The following is a 22,243-nucleotide window of genomic DNA, read 5'->3' on the forward strand; positions in this document are numbered from 1 at the left end:
TATTTTGATCCATACAATGCAAGTGAATGGGTGCCAAATGTTGTAGCTCCAAAAATCACATAGGTCAGCATAAAAGTAATTCATATAACATCAATGGTTAAAACAATGTCTTCAGAAGCAAACTGATAGGTGTGGCTGAGAAATAGATCAATATTTTAGTAAAATGTCCTACAAATTCTCCTCACTGCTATGTCAATCTCCACTTTAACATTCACTTTCAAATTCTTCTTCTTGTGTTTTTGGTTTCACATTCTTCATGCATACACCCCCCTACTGGGCAGGGAGAAGAATTCCTAGCAAAAAATTTATAAAAATATTGATCTGTTTCTCACCCACACCTCTCATTTCATTTCTGAAGATATGGATTTAACCTTTATGCTGCATTTGTGTGCTTTTTGGAGCATAAAAATTTGGGCACCTATTCATATGCATTATATGTACACTACCTACAGAGATGAAATATTCTTCTAAAAATCTTAATTTGTGTTGTGCACAAAGCAAAATTACATCAAATACAAAATCAAATGTCCTTTTACAAAATATTTTTGATATGCCTGAAAAAACACAGTACCACAAGTCTTTTGTCTGAAGTAAACTAGTAATTTAGCCTGACTGATAATACAAAGAGAGAAAATACAAGAGTCAATGTTTTGTACAAAAACCAATTGTTGAACTTTATTAACATTGAGTGTTTTCCTGCAACATTTTTTATTCCAGTTTTCTTATTAACAAATAGAAAACAGACTGTGTATACAACAGACTGAACCTCTACAGCACTAATCATTCACAAGGTAAAAATGTACTTGCCAACATTATTCTGAACGTATGACCAGGTCTCCCTTTAACGTGCCAGTTGTAAATGAGCAGGCATGAAATGACGTTCTGTTGAAGAGTTTATTTTTCACTTAAATTGTGCTGCCCCACGCCAACCGAGGAGACCACCAAACCTGGGGTGCTTAGATAAGATAATACAGTAGATAAAACTTTGTACCATTAATAGATTCACAGACAGCAGTCTCTTGTGTAGTTTTCTATATGTTGGAATATCAAGAAAATCCAGGATTATTTTTTGAGAGAATTATTGACAATAGAGCAGAAGCAGTTTTTATACTGTATCTATAATAGTATTTATATTTATTCATAATTATAAATTTATGTGTATATATATATATATATATATATATATATATATATATATATATATATATATATATATTTCTGTATAAAAAGAAGAGTTGGATTAACAGAGTTGACTCTCCCTCGGGGGAGTGGTTTATATTGTACAGGTGCCAGTGGCGATTGGTCTCATTACAATTTCAGGTCTTCAAAGATGAGAAGCGGGCAGTGAGGGTCACATTTCATCATAGACTGTGTGTTCAATCCCTCCCAACATCCCTCACGGTGAATGAACTCCAATCAGATCAAAAGTCGCAATTTATTCTTCACAAATCATCATATTTAATCCCTACTGCGTTCTGTACAGTGCTGATTTTGTTAGTTAGCAGACTTGTTTTCCTCTAGCAAAGTGTTTTTTAATTACCACTAAACTGAATGCATACCTCTTGCAGTTTGAGATATTTCTTTTTTCAGTAGAGAGAGACAGAACATTAAAGGCTTCTCCAAAGGGAACCCGCTCTTTTTAACCCAATAAGACCAATTATACATAAAGAAAAATAAAATAAAATCATGTTACGAAGTCAAACCATCAGCAGCTTAGAGAACAGTGGTTCTCTGGTATTAGTATCAGGAACATGTTAAAAATACATGTTCTTGTGCTAAAATAACCTATTATAAAGAAAAAAACAGAATAACAGTACCAATTAAGGTAAAGGTAGACCCACAGAAAAAGGCCATTAAGACAAAAGATGTTAAAAGATTATTAAAAACTAAATACAAATAAAAACAATATTGTCATACTGAATTTCAAAATAATAACAAATGGTAATTGTGATTTAAAAAAAAAAAAAAGGCCAAAAAGGAAAGAAAAATAATTAGTGCTACCAGTAGCCTTGGCGTACGCTAAAGAGAAACTAGAATATAGTTTTTAGATGTTGCTTCTTGAAAGAGAGTTGTCTATATTTCTTAAAGCAATCTCTTGGTGCCAGTCAATAACGGACTGCTGTGATTGGTTAACCAGCCACTGGATAGCCTGCCCTTCCCACCCCCACCCCAGATATCTGTACAGGATGGGGCGGAGGAATGGGGGCTCAGAAGGAACACTTGGTGCACTTCTGAAGAGTTGTACCAGAGGGCTGTAGTCCATGGTTGGTTACGTTGCATAGTGATCAAAGCTCCCCAGGTACTCCAACGCTGCTCTGTAGCACAGCTGGTACTGGTCCTGAAGGAGGAAAATCAAGATGTGTCAGAAAGATAAATGCTTGTCTGCTTAACTAGTAACAATGAGTTCACATGACAGTGAGCTCTTGCTCTATTATAATGCAATGCAAGTCAAACAGTAGAAATATAAATTGAACTTCCTTGTCAGTTGCTGTTAAAGCTACTGTTTGAGATTTGTTTTGCATTATTCAGCAATAGAAACGTTTCTCTTTGAGCTTTTGGAGAGAGTATGTGTGGTTAAAGGGATGGAGGGTGGTCTTATTAGGTGGTTAAGTCTGTTGGAAGTTAGCAAGCAGCTTTAACAACATATTAGACGAGTTATCTCATTAGTGAAGGTTAGAAGTACTGTACCTCTGTCTGCACCATGGCAGGCCTTTGTGTGCGCAGAGTCTTGACGGTTTGGAACAGATCCACCACACCCTCATATCTCATCCTCTCCAGCACAATACTAAGAGTGATGAAAACACCTGTCCTTCCCACTCCAGCACTGAAAAACAACAGCATCCGGTACATTAAACATGTTTCACAAGCTCCAGGGTGAAGGCTGTACATTACGTTGCATAACACTGCAGTCTGTGATGCACTAACTTAAGGAATCCAACAGGTTCGTTTTACTTTAATTACTGTATCTGTATTTTCCACCACATGAGCCAAGCGTACACTACACAACTTGCAGCCGGCGCTCTGCGACTCACAGTCCGGTTTTCTTTGTGCTGGTGCGAACACTTCAGGACTGTAGAGTATCAACTACACGACCATTCATCCCCGACTGACTGGTATAAAGATGAGTTTTGGGTGATCTGATCACAAATGTACAAGTGAGACAACCGTTAAACCTGGTCATCTCTTTTGTCCACTTGGAGAGAGTCTCTGAATTGACATACATCAGTCATTACGTCTGTGTATTACTGCATGATGATAATGCGCAAAAAAAGTAAAAGACAAGAAAGAAAGTGCTAAAAACCGGAGCACAGTTTCAATTAATATTCCAAAACATGATGTTTAGAGCAGAATTCTGAGTTATTTTAGTGCAGTACCTGTAACTGAGCTTCTAATGTCCATGCTGCTCATTTCTATGTCCCGATTGTACGTTCATGCATTCGCTTTTTCAGATTTTCCGATTGTACACTTCCCTTTAAATCCGCATTTAACTGTCGAAAAACTGCCCATTTCAGCCCTAGCGTTGTCCCGTTTCAAATGGATCGGCAAAAATGCATCTTAAAATTAAGATAACGAAATTCATTTCACAAACTTGCACAGTTTATTCTTGATAACGGCATAAGACATGAAAAAAACATCTTTCATCCATTTTCACACTTTATTGGCACCATTTGCAAATAAAAATAAAAACAGCTGATAATAATGAAAACGGCAAGTAGGGAGATGTGGGTGAGGTTTTATTTTATTTTATTATTATTTTTGTCTCCTACCAAATACCTTGCTCTTCTCTTTCAACAAACACGAAAGGCTCTCTCCCAATTTTACGTGTATTTGTGCTAATTTGCAAAGGAAAAAAAAATGATAAAACCAGCTGAAAATAATAAAGGCAGCAGGAGATGTGGATGATTTTTTTTAAATTTTATTTTCTAATGATTATTTTGTCTCCTGCTACCCAAATCTTGCTCTCCTCTTTCAACAAACATGAAAGACAGAGTGTAGGGAGATGTGGGTGAAGTTTAATTTTATTATTGTCACGGTTCTGGTGAGTTCGTTGGTCTGTTCTGTTTGTTTTGTTATTTCTTTCCCTCATGTGTCTCTGGCACTGTTGGCATGTGTGATCAGTGTTTCCATGGGAAACAGTTTGCTGTACGCCTGTTCTCTTCGTCCACATCTCTTCAACTGAGGACTCCTCACGAATCTGCTCCTGACTACCACAATGCTAACACTCACCTACGAACACACTCTTCAAGCTAGGGTGTGCAATCTTTTCCAGATTTTTTTTTTTGTTATACTGGTTGAAAGTCTCTTCACATCCTGATAGCAATCAATAATTTAAGTGGTCTAAATGTAAAAAAAAATATATATCTTCTGTGGAAGGGAAGGACTAAAAAATGATCGACCAATCATTGCATTCGGTCCAAATGTAATGATAGGATGTCCTTCCTGTCTGTCAATCTATATTTGCATACCGCAGCGCAACTTGTTAGCGCAGACAATTACACGTCATCAGCGCGGGTTCCTTGACGCTGTGCAGAGCGAGCGTGAGAATGGAAGGCAAACCGCAGCTACCTTATGTTCCTCCTGAACTACCAGTAAAAGGAAACAAGAAAAGAAAGACCGTGTTAGAAACTTCTACAATGAAAAAACGTCTGAATCAAGAGCGTGCTAAAAGCAGAATTAACTCTGCTCTGTGTGTGTGTTTTCATGTGTGATAGAGGAGGCGTGGCTTTGGAGACACCTCTGAAGCGAGGGCGGGATCTATGCTTTCAAAGCTAGCTTGCTAACTGCTAGCCTCTCTGGATTACACACCCTTGCTTTCACAAAGGATTCCTTACGGATCTGCTCACTGCTTGAATCTATGTAAGCTCTTAAATACACCCATCACCTTCTACTGCAATCAGTGCCGGGATTTCCACACTTCACCTGGATCTGCTGAAGTTATAATTTATTGTTAATAAATCCTTTGTACTGTTCCTCTGCTCTTGGGCCTCTTTGTTTTTTCACCTTTGTGACAGAACAATCTAGCCAGGATGGACTCAGTGGAGGAATCTACTCTACACTCTGCCCTGTCTCAGTGAGGGAGCCTTACTGGGATGTCAGCAGGATCAGATCACCGCTTCTAACCGGCTCTGGAGACGATGGCATTGCAGCTCGCTGAGCTCACCTCAATCGTTCAACAACTCCGCCAGCCTCCCGATTCCGGTTCCACCCAGGAAGCGCCTCACCAGCTCTGACGGTTCCACACGTTTGTGAATGCTCAGATGCTCGCATCAACCCTCCAGCCCCGTTCTCAGGTGAGGCGGGGTCCTGCAGCACTTTCCTTTCACAATGCTCCTTGTTCTTCACGTTGCAGCCCTCTGCTTTCCCGTCTGAGACAATGAAGGTGGCATGTGTTATCACGCTCCTCACCAGAAGGGCCGGTGAATGGGGAACCGCCATGTGGGAAAACCGACATCCCTGTTGCTCTTCATTTCAAGCATTCGCTACAGAGCTTCGATGGGTGTTCGATCGCTCGGCTCAAGGTCGTGAGGCAGCGAGGATTTTATCTGGACTCTCTCAGATAAATCGGCGGGTCACGGTCTATGCCATCAAGTTCCGCACCCTTGCTGCATCATGTGAGTGGAACGATCGGTTCCTGCATGGGCTTTCTGACGACATCCAGGATGAAATCTATCCCTTGGACCTACCTTCCCGCTTCAATGGCTTGGTGGATCTGGCCATCCGAGTGGATCAACATCTGGCCCTATGCCGCTGCTGCCGCCATTCTCCACCTACCTGGGCAGCTGACCACCATACCCAATCCACAGTTTTGGCCAGGTCACCAGAATTACGGTCCGAGGCAGAGCCTATGCAGGTTGGTAGGGCTCAGATTTCTTATAAGGAGAAGCAGTGACTCTGTTTTCATTGTGCCTGTCCTGGTCATTTCTCAGTTTTCTGTCCAGTTAAAAGACACTGCTCGTCAGTAGGTAGGGGGTTACTGGTGAGTGCAACACCCCTGGACAAAACCCACAGATTACACATGCTTCTCTCGGCCCAGCTGCAGTACGGATCAACCAGTCACACTGTCTCCGCATTAGTGGATTCCGGAGCCGAAGTGAACTTTATGGATTTTGGCTTCAAACCTGTCACAGCCCACACCCTCAGCGGCATGCCCTTGAACGTCATCACCCATTCCACCAAGCCAGTCACCTTCGTCTCTGGAAATTATACGGAGCAGTTGTCCTTTTACCTGATCCAATCTCCATCTGCGCCGATAATATTGGAGCATCCTTGGTTGGTAACTTACAACCCACACATAGACTGGTCAACCAATACTGTTCTTGCTTGGAGTTCTTACTGTTTGTCTTAACTTTGCTGTCCCTCCTGTCCAGTCTTGTGTTTCGTTGCAGTATGAACCGGCAGATTTATCCAGAGTACCATTGGCATACCATGACTTGAGGGCGGCGTTCATCCGGTCCCGTGCCGCGACCCTTCCACTTCATCACCCGTACGACTGTCTTCTCCTCCTCGCATATGGCTGTATTCGCTCTCGGCTCCTGAGAGGGAGGCCATGAACAGGTATATCAATGATTATCTGGCAGCCGGTCTCATCTGCCCTTCCTCTTCGCCAGCAGGTGCGGGGTTCTTCTTCGTGGAGAAGGACGGCTCACTTAGACCTTGCATAGATTATCGGGGGCTGAGTGACATCACGATGAAAATTTTTTATCCTCTGCCGTTGATGTCCTCAGCTTTTGAACTCTTGCAGGGAGCGTCTGTCTTTATGAAGTTGGAGTTACGCAATGCTTATCACCTTGTCCAGATTAGGGAGGAAGATGAGTGAAAAATGACTTTTAACACCCATAGGGGGCACTTTGAATATTTGGTTATGCCTTTCGGATTGGTCAACGCCCCAGCTGTCTTCCAGGGGCTCGTGAATGATGTGCTTAGAGACATGTATGACCATTTTGTGTTAGTCTATTTAGATGATATTCTGAGCTTCTCCCAGAATATCCAGGACCATGTTCAGCACGTCAGGTAGGTGCTTCTGTGACAGCTAGAGAATCGGCTGTTCGTCAAGGCGGAGAAGTGCACCTTTCATACACAGTCGGCTCCATTCCTGGGGTTCATTGTTTTGTCCAAGGGAGTGCACATTAACCCAGCCAAGGTCAGAGCCATTTCCGATTAGTCAACCCCAGATTCTCGCAAGGCTTTTCAGAGGTTTCTGGGGTTTGCTAATTTCTATCATAGGCTTATTCGTAAATACAGCCTACTTGCCACACCTCTGACGGATCTCACCTTCACCCGCACTGAGTTTTGTTGGTCCCCTCGGGCCGAGGCCGTGTATTCTAAATTAAAGAAGCGCTTTTCGCACCAATTTTGATAAATCCCGACCCTGCATGTTAGTTTGTGGTGGAGGTGGATGCGTCGGAGGTTGGTGTCAGAGCGGTCCTGTCGCAGTGCTCTTCCTTGGATGGAAAAAAGCATCCGTGTGCTTTTTTTCGCACTGCTTAACACCAGCTGAATGGAACTACGATGTTGGTAGCAGAAAATTACTGGCTGTCCGGCTGGCTTTGGGTGAGTGGCGTCATTGGTTAGAGGGTTCGGGGGTACCTTTCGTGGTATGGACTTATCATAAAAACCTAGAGTACATTCGTAGCGCTAAATGTCTTAACTCTAGACATGCTCGCTGGGCACTATTTTTCACCCATTTCAAATTCGTCATTTCGTATTGCCCGGGCTCTAAGAACATCAAGCCCGATTCATTGTCTTGATGTTTCGAAATCGAGACCTCTACCATCCCACCGGATACCATTCCACCTGCCACTCAGGTGGCTAAAGTCTGTGCTGTGCTACGAAACACTGCGTCTCCCGCTACATGTCCAGCTAATCGGTTGTTTGTTCCACGATCAGTTTGGACGCACGTCCTACAGTGGGCCACTCATCCAACTTCGCTTGTCATCCAGGGGCAGCTCGCACCCATATGCTCATTAGACAGTGATTCTGATGGCCATCAATAGTGCAGGATGTACGCCAGTTCGTTGCTGCTTGTCCCGTTTGCACAACTAATAAGACCTCCAGTAACCCTCTGACCGGGCTCCTCCAACCGCTGTCAGTCCCTTCGAGACCCTGGCAACACATAGCCATGGATTTTGTTACTGGTCTCCCCCCTTCCCATGGCAACACAGTCGTTTTGACTGTTGTGGACCGGTTCTCGAAGGCAGCTCATTTCATTCCCCTCCCCAAATTACCCACAGCGAGGGAGACAGCTGTGGCTGTCATAAACCACTTCTTCTGCATTCATAGCCTCCTGGTCAATGTGGTTTCTAACAGAGGCCCCCAGTTTGTGTCAGGTTTTTGTGCAGGATTCTGCCGAGTGGGCAAATCAGGAACTTGAGAAAACCCAGCGCTGTGTGGCCTCCCATAATCCGTCTTTTTAGAGCGATCATTCAGTCTGGGTTGAGTGTGCCCACAACTACTTGCAGTTGTCATCTACGGGGTTCTGTCACGGTTTCCGGTGAGCTCGTCAGTCTGCTCTGTTTGTTTTGTTATTTCTCTCCCTCATGATTGTTCCCATGGGAATGCTGATCATGCCACTAATTAGCGAGGGTTAGTTTGGGTCAACCAACCCTTTAATTAAAGTTGAATGCTATATTTGTCAATATTTATTTAAATATATATATTTGAAATGACAGTGCACATTATTTTTGTATCTGACAGTGATGACAAAGACTGAATGATGGCAAGGAAGAAAACACATTTTGTGAGAAAATGGAAGCAGCCAAATGTAATTTAATAGCTCTGAACATGTTTAACAGATTAATTTAATTTTACTTGGGACACAGACTTCTATTTTTCAATTGTGTAGCCTGTTTTGCCCCATGTTTCAAAAACCAGTGCACTGATAATATAAATTCATGCTTAAAACTCTGCATGTATTTTGCTATCCATCCATATTCACTTTCAGACCTTTCAAATGTGTCATCTCTGCAAGCAGAATTACTTTTTATTAGAAGAGCATACCTGCAGTGCACAGTGATTGGTCCATCCTGCCCAAACTGCTCCTTAGTTTTATGAACTTGGCCAATGAAATCAATGAATCCTTCACCGGTTTTTGGCACTCCCTGCTCCGGCCAATCGGTGAACTGGAACTGGCGAATGGTTCTGGATTGGCCATCCTGTAGGAAATGTAGAGATTTTCCAGTTTATTAGTCTGATGTTGATCCATATGCATCAGGATTACTGGAGAAACAAGGGCGCGGTGTTAACGCTACAGAGGGGACAACTCTCCTGGTATGGTAAAATAGACTGCCCATTTTCACTTTCACTCACACCAGCTGGACACCTCCCATTCAGATCACACACAGTAGGGAGTCTCCGTCCATATGGTCACTGCATGAACGTGTGAGTGTACGTACGAGCTACAAGCTTATTCATAACCTTGGACATATTTATAGTCTATAGACAGCACTTAAGTCCAAGGCGACACGCTCCTGCACTGAGCTGCAGGAAGTGAGTGCGCTGGGTTCATGCGAAACATCCAGCGCCAGCAAAAGATTGCTCACGCACTCCAGCAGTGCCCTCAAATACCACACTGAGTGACTTTTAGATGGAATAATTAACACAAATACTGTTCTTCTGGCAGACTACTACAGGATAGATTGAAGGCAGGTGATAGATGTGGCGATGAAAGGGCTACGTAAATGATAGATGGAGTGTGGCTACGTACTCTGGCATCTGTGACTTTGAACTCTCGCAGGATGTACTGCGGCATGTTGTATTCAGCCATGGGATCCACCACGAAGTACTGATAGCGGGCAGAGCGCTCAGCAGGCCAGTACTGATGGCACTTCTCCTGTAGGAGGTGGAGTGATAGAGAGAGAGAGAGAGAGAGAGAGAGAGAGATAGAGAGAGAGTGAAAGGAAAAAGGTTAAGGGTGAAACGGCATTCGCAACCCATTTTACTTCCGTAATGTTACATATTTCAGGGTGAAACAATATATTCAATGAGAAAAAATAAATAAAAGACAGGCCTATCTATGAGGAATTGACTCGATCGTGAAAAATGGGCTAGCCAGGTAAGAGGGCTTGGACATGTTAGTCCGAAAAGTAATTGTTTCAGTTGTGGAGCAAGTTATTACATTTTGACAAAAGAATTCAAAAATAAACATTTTCTCTTTGAGATAACGTGCAGCAACAAATCGTTTACAATAAGAACTTACATAGTTTCAAAAAAATAGGATCATTAATGATTTCATGCTGAATAAAAAAAAAAAATACGATGCATTTTAAAAAAAGGTCATGCTCTTACCCGTCCCATCTCTCTGAGTTTGGTCAGCATCACTACAATAGTAGAATTGTGCTCCCATAACATCCTCCAGAAGTCTTCAGTGGTCTCCGCTAGAGGACCCTGAGTGGCAACATAGGCCTTTTGTTGTCTGTGGACATAGGACAAAAGCTTTTGAGAACATTTAATGTATTCAATTAAAGGAATATCAATACTATTTAAGCTAAATCGAAAGCATTTGTGGCATAAAGTTGATTACCACAAAAATGTATTTCAACTCGTCCCTCCTTTAAAAAAAAAAAAAAAAAAAAAAGCAAAAATCTGGGTTATATTGAGGCACTTAGGAAGTGAATAGGGCCAATTTTTGGAGAGTTTAAAGGCAGAAATGTGAAGCTTATAATTTTTTTAATCATTTACATGAATTCTTCTGTTAAAACTCAAGTATTATTTGAGCTGTAAAGTTGTTTAAAATTGTCATTTTTACAGTCATTTTAGGGTTTGTTGACATTGCATTGTCATGGCAACGAAGTTGTAAAATTGGCTATCTTTACACAGAAAACGTTAGTAAGTGATTTTAACACACTAAAATCATGTTAACGCATATTGTTTACATCTTGTAGCTATACTTTTGAAAGAGTTAATATTTTAATGTTTACAGATTGGCCCAATTCACTTCTATTGTAAGTGACTCACTGTAACCCAGATTTCAGCTTTTTTTTTTTTTAAAGAAAAGGAGGGACGAGTTGAAATTAATTTTTGGGGTAATCCATATTATGCCACAAATGCTGTTGATTGAGCATAACTTGAATTGAACCCAGAATATTCCTTTAAGGCCTTTAACAATAAAGGCAATAACTGTCTGATTTCAAATCGCTTGTGAGCAATGATTGCGTTATTATGCAAAATCCATAGATCTTAATTTTCATGATCGCTTTGTGCAAGGTTATAAAAGTTTATAGTTATTTAGCCTTTTGATTTGTTGAATAGCTGTCAGTTACACTTTTTGAGGGCTGTTTTGCGGTTCTTGGAACTTCTGGAATCAAAAAATTAATCACAATTATTATTATTATTATTATTTATAAACCAACTGACATTTCTAGTTACTGTTAATAAAGTCAATGATGGGCCTTAGAGTCCAAAAGGTCAAGGACCACTGAATATATATCTAAGGACTCGTCTGATGGGTGTCTGATGAAAATGACCTTAAACTACAGGGCTGTAAGCTAGAGCCCTAACATCTGTAAACAACAAAAAAGAGTGGCCCACACTTTTTAGCAAATCAGAAATGTTCTACAACTGTCAATAATTTTCCATGTTAACAAATGTAAACATTGGGCTTGCTGACATGTTTTTAAATTGTGGGGTTTTGGAAAAAGGGGCGTGTGGTTGAAGGGACGAGGGAAACAAAAGTGGTTGATTAGCCCTTTAAGTCAACCCACCAACTAAAATTCAAAATTTAAAATATGTAGTTTTACCACATTGCTATTCTATAATTGTCAAAAGTGCCTTTGAATATCCATAGAACTAGGGAGGAAGCAGTTCCTAACATAAGCACTGGGTGGCAGCAGTGTGCTTTGCTATTGAAACTCGTATAACCAGCATGCACATGGCAAACACATCGCTGTCTCATACAAACAGAGCCACGGTTTAGCAACTAATGAAGGTGCTGCAGGTGAGGCAATAACATGGAACTGGGAGATTAAAGTCTGCTCAGGGCATTGTTCTGACAAATAAAGAAACGGCAGAAGAGAAGAGAAAAGGGGGAAGATGAGCAGGAACGAAGAGCAGAGTAGAGAGAGACCCCCACCAACACTCATTCCAGAGCATCCACATACACACACATCTCTACAAAGGACACGAAGCACACGTCAGGGACACACTGCCTTTGAGAAAGCTGAATTACCACAATATTAATCACGCAGTTCTTCTTTGGAGGTTATTTTTTCCTCCAATCAAACAGAATTCAACACAAACTGTAATATGGTTATAAAAGCTAACACAAAAACAGCTCTCATGACGTATGCATGTGACTGGTGAAGCTCTTTGTAAACTAGTAAGAAGGTCAGGTGTGTTTTTGTTCTTACTGCATTAATGTGATGCATAAAAGCAACTTTTTAAAAAGACAATGGGTCCCTGAGCAGACAAACCCAGAGGCTTGGCTAGAGAGAAGCACGTTTAATATTCATTTAGTTTAAAAATGTGAATGGAGTCGATTACCCACATGTACAGGTTGAGCTTATCCAGAGTAGCTCTCATTAAGTTTTAATTCGAACGATAGGGGCTGATTTATCGAGCCCCAAGACATTTCCTTGACAGACTCTGTGACATTTCGTGCCCACGCTCCGCTTTATGGCAAACACGACTGGCCTTTTCTTTCTCAGTATTCTGTCTGAGATTTTCTCAAGCGTTCAGCCCATAGAGAGCGCCTCCATTTGTAATTCAATAAACAGCTGTCAGACACAGTACGGCAACAGAAAATGTGAAGGCTGAGAATGTGTAGACAAACTACACTGCTGCTCATTGTTTAGGGAGAATATTGCAGCAAGAAAAAAAAAAGAGTTATGGATAATTTCATTTACTATGTACGATTACATCGCATGAGTATTGGCTTCTAATGTAAGTACAAGTGGAAAAAGAAATACAGTGCATCCGGAAAGTATTCACAGCGCTTCACTTTTTCCACATTTTGTTATGTTACAGCCTTATTCCAAAATGGATTAAATTCATTATTTTCCTCAAAATTCTACAAACAATACCCCATAATGACAACATGAAAGAAGTTTGTTTGAAATCTTTGCAAATTTATTAAAAATAAAAAATGAAAAAAAAAAAAAAAAAAAAAAATCACATGTACATAAGTAATCACAGCCTTTGCTCAATACTCTGTTGAAGCACCTTTGGCACCAATTACAGCCTCAAGCCTTTTTGAGTATGATGCTACAAGCTTGGCACACCTATTTTTGGGCAGTTTCTCCCATTCTTCTTTGCAGGACCTCTCAAGCTCCATCAGGTTGGATGGGGAGCGTCGGTGCACAGCCATTTTCAGATCTCTCCAGAGATGTTCAATCGGGTTCAAGTCTGGGCTCTGGCTGGGCCACTCAAGGACATTCACAGAGTTGTCCCGTAGCCACTCCTTTGTTATCTTGGCTGTGTGCTTAGGGTCGTTGTCCTGTTGGAAGATGAACCTTTGCCCCAATCTGAGGTCCAGAGCGCTCTGGAGCAGGTTTTCATCAAGGATGTCTCTGTACATTGCTGCATTCATCTTTCCCTCGATCCTGACTAGTCTCCCAGTTCCTGCTGCTGAAAAACATCCCCACAACATGATGCTGCCACCACCATGCTTCACTGTAGGGATGGTATTGGCCAGGTGATGAGCGGTGCCTGGTTTCCTCCAGACATGACGCTTGCCATTCAGGCCAAAGAGTTCAATCTTTGTTTCATCAGACCAGAGAATTTTGTTTCTCATGGTCTGAGAGTCCTCCAGGCGGGCTGTCATGGGCCTTTTACTGAGGAGTGGCTTCTGTCTGGCCACTCTGCCATACAGGTCTGATTGGTGGAGTGCTGCAGAGATGGTTGTTCTTCTGGAAGGTTCTCCTCTCTCCATAGAGAAACGCTGGAGCTCTGTCAGAGTGACCATCGGGTTCTTGGTCACCTCCCTGACTAAGGCCCTTCTCCCCTGATCACTCAGTTTGGCCGGGCAGCCAGCTCTAGGAAGAGTCCTGGTGGTTCCAAACTTCTTCCATTTATGGATGATGGAGGCCACTGTGCTCTTTGGGACCTTCAATGCTGCAGAAATTTTTCTGTAACCTTACCCAGATCTGTGCCTCGATACAATCCTGTCTCGGAGGTCTACAGACAGTTCCTTGGACTTCATGGCTTGGTTTGTGCTCTGACATGCACTGTTAACTGTGGGACCTTATATAGACAGGTGTGTGCCTTTCCAAATCATGTCCAATCAACTGAATTTACAACAGGTGGACTCCAATCAAGTTGTAGAAACATCTCAAGGATGATCAGTGGAAACAGGATGCACCTGAGCTCAATTTTGAGTGTCATGGCAAAGGCTGTGAATACTTATGTACATGTGATTTTTTTCATTTTTTATTTTTAATAAATTTGCAAAGATTTCAAACAAACTTCTTTCACGTTGTCATTATGGGGTATAGTTTGTAGAATTTTGAGGAAAATAATGAATTTAATCCATTTTGGAATAAGGCTGTAACATAACAAAATGTGGAAAAAGTGAAGCGCTGTGAATACTTTCCGGATGCACTGTAGATGTCAACAAACCCACAGATAAAAATAACAAAACCAACTGGTTCCGTTGTGACATTATTTTCATGACAATTAAGCACATATCCCCCAAATTCATTACCATAAGCAAAAAAACAAAATAAAAAACAAAAACAAATCTAATTGTCATTACTGCTACTGCCGCTCACTGGATGTTTTTTGTTTTTGGCACCATTCTGAGTGAATTCTAGAGACTGTTGTGCGTGAAAATCCCAGGAGATCAGCAGTTACAGAAATACTCAAACCAGCCCATCTGGCACCAACAATCATGCCACTGTCCAAATTTTTTCCCCATTCTGATGGTTGATGTGAACAATAAGCTCCTGACCCGTATCTGCATGATTTTGTGCATTGCATTGCTGCCACATGATTGTCTGATTAGAAAATCGCATGGATGATTGTTAGTGGCAGGTTTTTTGTTTTTTTTTCCTCCCAATTTGGAATGCTCAATGCGCTTTTAAGTCCTCGTGGTCGCGTAGTGATTCGCCTCAATCCGGGTGGCGGAGGACAAATCCCAGCTGCCTCCACGTCTGAGACCATCAACCTGCGCATCTTATCACGTGGCTTGTTGAGTGCGTTGCCACGGAGACATAGCGCGTGTGGAGGCTTCACGCCATCCACCGTGGCATCCACACTCAACTCACCACGCGCCCCACAGAGAACTGACCACATTATAGCGACCACGAGGAGGTTACCCCATGTGAACTCAGCACGCCCTGGGATTCGAACTAGCGAACTCCAGGGGTGGTAGCCAGTGTCTTTTACCACTGAGCAACCCAGGCCCCCTTCCAGACGGGCTGGTTTGAGTATTTCTGTAACTGCTGATCTCCTGGGATTTTCACGCACAACAGTCTCTAGAATTTACTCCGAATGAGGCCAAAAACAAAAAAAACATCCAGAGAGTGGCAGTTCTGCGGACGGAAATGCCTTGTTGATGAGAGAGGTCAACAGAGAATGGCCAGATTGGTTCGAACTGACAAAGTCTACGGTAACTCAGATAACTGCTCTGTACAATTGTGGTGAGAAGAATAGCATCTCTAAATGCTATACTGAGATGCGGGTTAGCGCTGGTTTTGGCGGCACGAGGGGAACCTACACAATATTAGGCAGGTAGTTTTAATGTTGTGGCTGATCATATATATATATATATATATATATATATATATAAAAACTCAGCAAAAAAAATAAACATCCTCTAACTTTCAGCTGCTTTTATTTTCAGCAAACTTAACGTGTAAATATTTGTATGAACATAAAAAGATTCAACAACTAAGACAAACTGAACAAGTTTCACTGACATGTGACTATGGAATAATGTGTCCCTGAACAAAGGGGGGATTGAGATCTGGGCTCTTTGCTGGACATGGCAGAACACTGACATTACTGTCTTGCAGGAAATCACACACAGAACGAGCAGTATGGCTGGTGGCATTGTCATGCTGGAGGGTCATGTCAGGATAAGCCTGCAGGAAGGGTACCACATGAGGGAGGAGGATGTCTTCCCTGTAATGCACAGCATTGAGATTGCCTGCAATGACAACAAGCTCAGTCCGATGATGCTGTGACACACCGCCCCAGACCATAACGGACCCTCCACCTCCAAATCAATCCTGCTTCAGAGTACAGGCCTCGGTGTAACGCTCATTCCTTCAGTGATAAACGCGAGTCCGACCATCACCCCTGGTGAGACAAAACCATAACTCGTCTATGAAGAGCACTTTTTGCCAGTCCTGTCTGGTCCAGCAAAGGTGGGTTTGTGCCCATAGGCGACATTGTTGCCAGTGATGTCTGGTAAGGACCTGCCTTACAACAGGCCTACAAGCCCTCAGTCCAGCCTCTCTCAGCCTCTTGCAGACAGTCTGAGCACTGATGGAGGGATTGTATGTTCCTGATGTAACTCAGGCAGTTGTTGCTGCCATCCTGTACCTGTCCCGATCCTGTGCAGGTGTTGTTACACGTGGTCTGCCACTGCGAGGACGATCATCTGTTCTTCCTGTCTCCCTGTAGCACTGTCTTAGGCGTCTCACAGTACGGACATTGCAATTTACTGCCCTGACCACACCCGCAGTCCTCATGCCTCCATGCAGCATGCCTAAGGCACGTTCTCGCGGATGAGTAGGGACCCTGGGCATCTTTCTTTTGGTGTTTTTCAGAGTCAGTAGAAAGGTCTCTTTAGTGTCCTAAATTTTTATAACTAAATTTTTTTAAATAACCTTAATTGCCTACCGTCTGTAAGCTGTTAGTGTCTTAATGACCGTTCCACAGGTACATGTCCATTAATTGTTTATGGTTCATTGAACAAGCATGGAAAACATTGTTTAAACCCTTTACAATAAAGATCTGTGAAGTTATTTGAATTTTTACAAAATTATCTTTAAAATACAGTGTCCTGAAAAAGGGACGTTTCTTTTTTTTGCTGAGTTTATATATATATATATATATATATATATATATATATATATATATATATATATATACACATACACACACACAGTTGTGCTCAAAAGTTTGCATACCCTGGCAGAAATTGTGAAATCTTTTATTTAAGGATAGTGATCATATGAAGCCATTTATCATCACATAGTTGTTTGGCTCCTTCTTAAATCATAATGATAACAGAAATCACCCAAATGGCCCTGATAAAAAGTTTACATACCCCTGAATGTTTGGCCTTGTTACAGACACACAAGGTGACACACACAGGTTTAAATGGCAATTAAAGGTTAATTTCCCACACCTGTGGCTTTTTAAATTTCAATCAGTGCCTGTGTATAAATAGTCAATGAGTTTGTTAGCTCTCACGTGGATGCACTGAGCAGGCTAGATAATGAGCCATGGGGAGCAGAAAAGAACTGTCAAAAGACCTGCGTAACAAGGTAATGGAACTTTATAAAGATGGAAAAGAATATAAAAAGATATCCAAAGCCTTGAAAATGCCAGTCAGTACTGTTCAATCACTTATTAAGAAATGGAAAATTCGGGGATCTCTTGATACCAAGCCAAGGTCAGGTAGACCAAGAAAGATTTCAGCCACAACTGCCAGAAGAATTGTTCGGGATACAAAGAAATACCCACAGGTAACCTCAGAAGAAATACAGGCTGCTCTGGAAAAAGAAGGTGTGGTTGTTTCAATCCATCAGAATGGGGAAAACATTTACTCAGTGATTTTGACCATGGCATGATTGTTGGTGCCAGATGGGCTGGTTTGAGTATTTCTGTAACTGCTGATCTCCTGGGATTTTCACACACAACAGTCTCTAGAGTTTACTCAGAATGGTGCCAAAAACAAAAATCATCCAGTGAGTGGCAGTTCTGTAGACAAAAACGCCTTGTTGATGATAGACGTCAACAGAGAATGGCCAGACTGGTTCGAGCTGACAGCAAGGCTACGGTAACTCAGAAAACCACTCTGTACAATTGTAGTGAGCAGAATAGCATCTCAAAATGCACAACAAGTCAAACCTTGAGGAGGATGGGCAGAAGACCACATTGGGAGCTTTATTAGGACCATTGCGTTCCTAATAAAGTGCTCAGTGAGTGTATATACTGTATGTATATATAAATATACAATATATATTGGGAGCAGGGTATGTGCCTAATTGTCATGTCATAATGCAAAAAAAAAAAAAAAAAAACAAAAAAAAAAAATATATATATATATATATATATATATTTATTTATTTATTTATTTATTATTATTTTTTTTTTTTAGAGCTACCTGTATCCATCGATGCAACTGGCATTGATGTAGTCAGAACCCTCCACTCCTCTGATTGGCTGCAGGCACACCCGTGTGGACTCAAAGGGCATAATATTGACCAGCCGATTCTTGAACTTGTTGCAGGGCAGGTTGGCACTGATGAATCGTGAGGTGTGGGCTTTGGAGTTGGCAAGCCTCTGTGGAAACAAAGCTTGGTTCAGAAGGCCCGACAGTAAACAAGAAACATAACCAGGCAGTTCGGAAAAAAATCATTTGTAAATGTGGGTGAGCTGTGCCCTATAGTGTAGGGCTAAAACCCTGTTTGTTGTGTGGTGTTGTGCTGTGATTGTTAATTGAAGGCGAGCAGATGTCAGGCTGGAACTCTGCAGCAGTGCAGGGGGTTGCAGGGGTAACAGGCTGACTGGGAAAGTGAGGGTGAGACTGGCAGCATTGAAGAGTAAGCACAGATGGACAGCAGCAGAGAGCACATTGAGACCACTGGCTCTACTACAAGTTCTGCTGTACTGGGTGCCCACTTCTATCTCTGTGCCAGATGCTGTTTCTACTTCTAGAATCCACTTTTAGGTGAGCTTCATAGTTATATGTGTTCAGTTGTATCCCAGTGGGAATGTTAACAGATGGCACAGTAACGCATTTTCAATAAAACTTTTATAGTGCCATCGACATGTCTCGCCTCAGTTGATGTGATCTTTTTTAATACTTTCTACATTTATGAGTAAGTCTATGTCTCCACTGGCACATAGTGAGCGGGTGTTTTCAATTCATTCTCTATTGGAGCTGAGTGACAGGCTCACACGAGGGATTGTGGGATAGCAGAGTAGAGCTAACGGTGAAAGCAGGGCCATAACACTAAAAAGAGTGCAACAGTGCCCACCCACATTTTCAGCTGTTTTGGTTCTGGAAGTATTTTTCACTTTCATTTTATAATAGGGATTTCATAAAGCTCTTCATAAAAGAGTTCTAAGTCATGCACCAAACCAAACAGCTCTGAGGTGAATCACAACATTACAAACTTTGATTTGAAGCAGAAAAAGTATTTGGAAAACAGACAAAAAGACATAAGACTTTGTACTTAATGTCTTTATAGAGGAAATGAACTTCAATCCCATAAAGCATTGCAAATGACATATTCAAATTAATAATGGTGGAAAAATATAAAACTATTGATTTAAAGTTATTGAGTACGATTATTGAAACAATATACTGTAATTTGTTTTGCAAAATATTCTGATATATACAAATGTACAAGCAGTTTGAGAGTGTAGGTAGACCGACTCGATTGTGTTATTCACAGTGCACTATGGGAGTGGGCGGTTGCCTCAGAGCTCTTCTGGCACACTTTGTTTGCCACAGTTCTCTGATTGGTGGGTCTTTCTCTTCACAATTTTTCAGGAAGTGTAGTTCATCACCAGGAATTACACTATTAAGATATACTATTACTATTAAATGTGATTTGTTTTAAATTATGTTGAAATAATGCAGACAAATGGCTTCATCAGAAGTAAATACCATCGATTAACAACCACAAAACTTTTTCAGTAAAGATTTGTTAGACACTGTTAATAATTAATTTCCCTAAGGAAAAATGAATGGGACTTTTAATTCCAGAACTAAACTGTTGCGCTCTGTAGACATTGAGTGGGATGCGTCTCCCCCAATATTCAGACTAGTTGATATACTTACAATCCTACTTCTGGTGCCCCTCCAATCTAAAGTATTTGGTTACATCCTTGAGTGAGAGCATCAAAAATTTGAGAAAAGCTACACTTTATGCAAATGAGAGCTAAGTGGGCTGTGACTTGGATAACAAGTGTATTAAATTGAAACTATTTGTATAATTTAAGCATTCAGAAGTTTTTCTAACTGTAATCATGAGTATGCTTATATATGTGGTGTGGTGATGTGCAGTCACCTTAAATTCCAGCTCCATGGCTGTGACTGTCTCTCCAGGTGGTGGCTGGGTGAGTTTCTGGATGTGTGCATACAGGTTTCGGGCGGGAACCTCAGTGTTACCGCAGGTGGCAGCCTCCAGCAGGGCCTCGTGGATAAAGATGTACTGGTCCTCCGTCTGCACCATGTAGTTCCTCTGGGCTCTCATGCAAGTGACATGGCCGTATATGTCTACAGTCTTCTCGTGCTTCATACGTTCCAGCATGGCATCAATGACTATGAAGCATCCTGTGCGGCCCACTCCAGCACTGTGAGACACAAGATGGTTAGACCAGTGGTTCTAAACTGGTTTACTTCAGGATCCAAATGTTATATTGAACAAGTGGCAACCCAACACATTAGTGCATAATATAGCAATATAGCATGATAATTGTTTATTATACAAAAGTAAACAATATTTTTTATATTAAACATGATATTTATGTACTGTTTAGGCCAAAACAATATGCAAAATATTTAACATGACACAGGCTGAATAGAAAAATTGACAATTTTATAAATGCACAAACAACAGCAGAAGTGTGATTTACCAGCCTAACACATGAAACAAACACTGGGTAAAATACTGTATCAGTATTATCTATATTGCTTAGTGAGAAATACATTTGCACCAAAGCAGGGGCATTCTAGGGTCAGTAGATATTCGGGGCTTAGCCCAGACCTTCGTGGATACATACGGGGCCATGCTTTGGTGAAGTATCGAAATATATTAAAATTTATAATCAAAGTTTAAATGTTACATATGTGGTGTTTCATTTATAAAGTAAATCTTTAAATATTACTTAACCCTGATTACTGAAAAAAGCTGCATTTTCGCTTATAACTTCATGAAAAGTAAACAGAATATAAAATATCACATTTCATATCTTTAAAATCGAGCCCACACACAACGTAATCGGATGCATTGATCATTAGATAATCTACATGAAGCACAATGTACACACAGCACATAATGTGCTTTTGGCTAAAAACACGTTAGCTTTCCTGGATCAGATGACTTCATTGGAAATGATGTAGTACGTTGTCCACCATCATGGCACGCTAAATTAATCGTATTAGGATTCAGATCGCTGCAACTAGAGGTGGAAGTCATCCAAATACGGGCAAAGAGGATCAATCACTAATTACATATGGCCACCAGGAGATGGCACCAAGTACATGACACAGACTCAATGATGGCTCATAAGACAGAATGGAACTGAATGAGATCTCGTTACTCATGCCTGCATGCTTTGGAGAGAGAGCATACCTTTAGTCATTGTTGTATTTGCATATGTAATTAGTTCTTATGTACAATTATTAAGTTTTATTTGTTTGGAGTGGCTTTTGGATACTAGGATAAATTATTTTTGTAATGCTTAACTTTTGATTGCTTTGTCGTATCAAACAAAATTTTACTCAGTTAAAGATTACATGATTGGGCACAAAACAAAATCAGTTTTTCCATGCTACCTTATTTACACCCTGAGATATATAATGTCAATTTAGAAAAATAAAGTACATTTATGGCTCAAGTTTTTTTGTGATTGATTTTTTTTTAGCAGTTTCTTTGGCTGAGAGTCTCAGAATTTTTCAATCTATATTATTAAACAAATTGATAAATCTTCTTTAAAATGATACCAAACAACTGACCCTTCTAGTTTTTTTGTTGAGTTATAAGCCTTTAATTTTGGGTAAATCCTAAGGGGTTAAACTATAACCAAAAGATCCTACTAACTCTGTCACTAGGGGGCGAAAGGCAACTGTCACATCCGGAGGTTGGAGACCGTACCGGCTGTCAGTCACTGAGGCTCTATGGCAGTTATGGCATACCAATATGGCAACTTAAACACTGGCAGTTTACTGTTCTGTCAGCAATCCAGAGCTATACATATACAGGTGCATCTCAATAAATTAGAATGTCGTGGAAAAGTTAATTTATTTCAGTAATTCAACTCAAATTTTGAAACTCGTGTATTAAATAAATTCAATGCACACAGACTGAAGTAGTTTAAGTCTTTGGTTCTTTTAATTGTCATG

At 41.1% G+C, this 22,243-nt stretch overlaps 1 protein-coding gene across 6 annotated transcripts in view; it reads right to left on the bottom strand.

The window, feature by feature from the left end:
• Nucleotides 1-648: 648 nt before the first annotated feature.
• Nucleotides 649-22,243, bottom strand: part of LOC127442429 (receptor-type tyrosine-protein phosphatase F) — a 301,235-nt gene continuing 279,640 nt past the window's right edge. For all 6 annotated transcript variants that reach the window (XM_051700458.1, XM_051700457.1, XM_051700461.1 and 3 more), the window contains 7 exons: nt 20,187-20,472; nt 18,272-18,450; nt 10,285-10,411; nt 9,704-9,829; nt 8,998-9,152; nt 2,689-2,824; nt 649-2,338 (listed from right to left, as the gene is read on the bottom strand). In XM_051700458.1, coding sequence (XP_051556418.1) covers nt 2,270-2,338; nt 2,689-2,824; nt 8,998-9,152; nt 9,704-9,829; nt 10,285-10,411; nt 18,272-18,450; nt 20,187-20,472 — 1,078 coding nt within the window. In that variant the 3' untranslated portion in view covers nt 649-2,269. The remainder of the gene's footprint in view (nt 2,339-2,688; nt 2,825-8,997; nt 9,153-9,703; nt 9,830-10,284; nt 10,412-18,271; nt 18,451-20,186; nt 20,473-22,243) is intronic.

The sequence above is a fragment of the Myxocyprinus asiaticus genome, chromosome 6 (assembly GCF_019703515.2).
Source record: "Myxocyprinus asiaticus isolate MX2 ecotype Aquarium Trade chromosome 6, UBuf_Myxa_2, whole genome shotgun sequence".
Lineage (NCBI taxonomy): Eukaryota > Metazoa > Chordata > Actinopteri > Cypriniformes > Catostomidae > Myxocyprinus > Myxocyprinus asiaticus.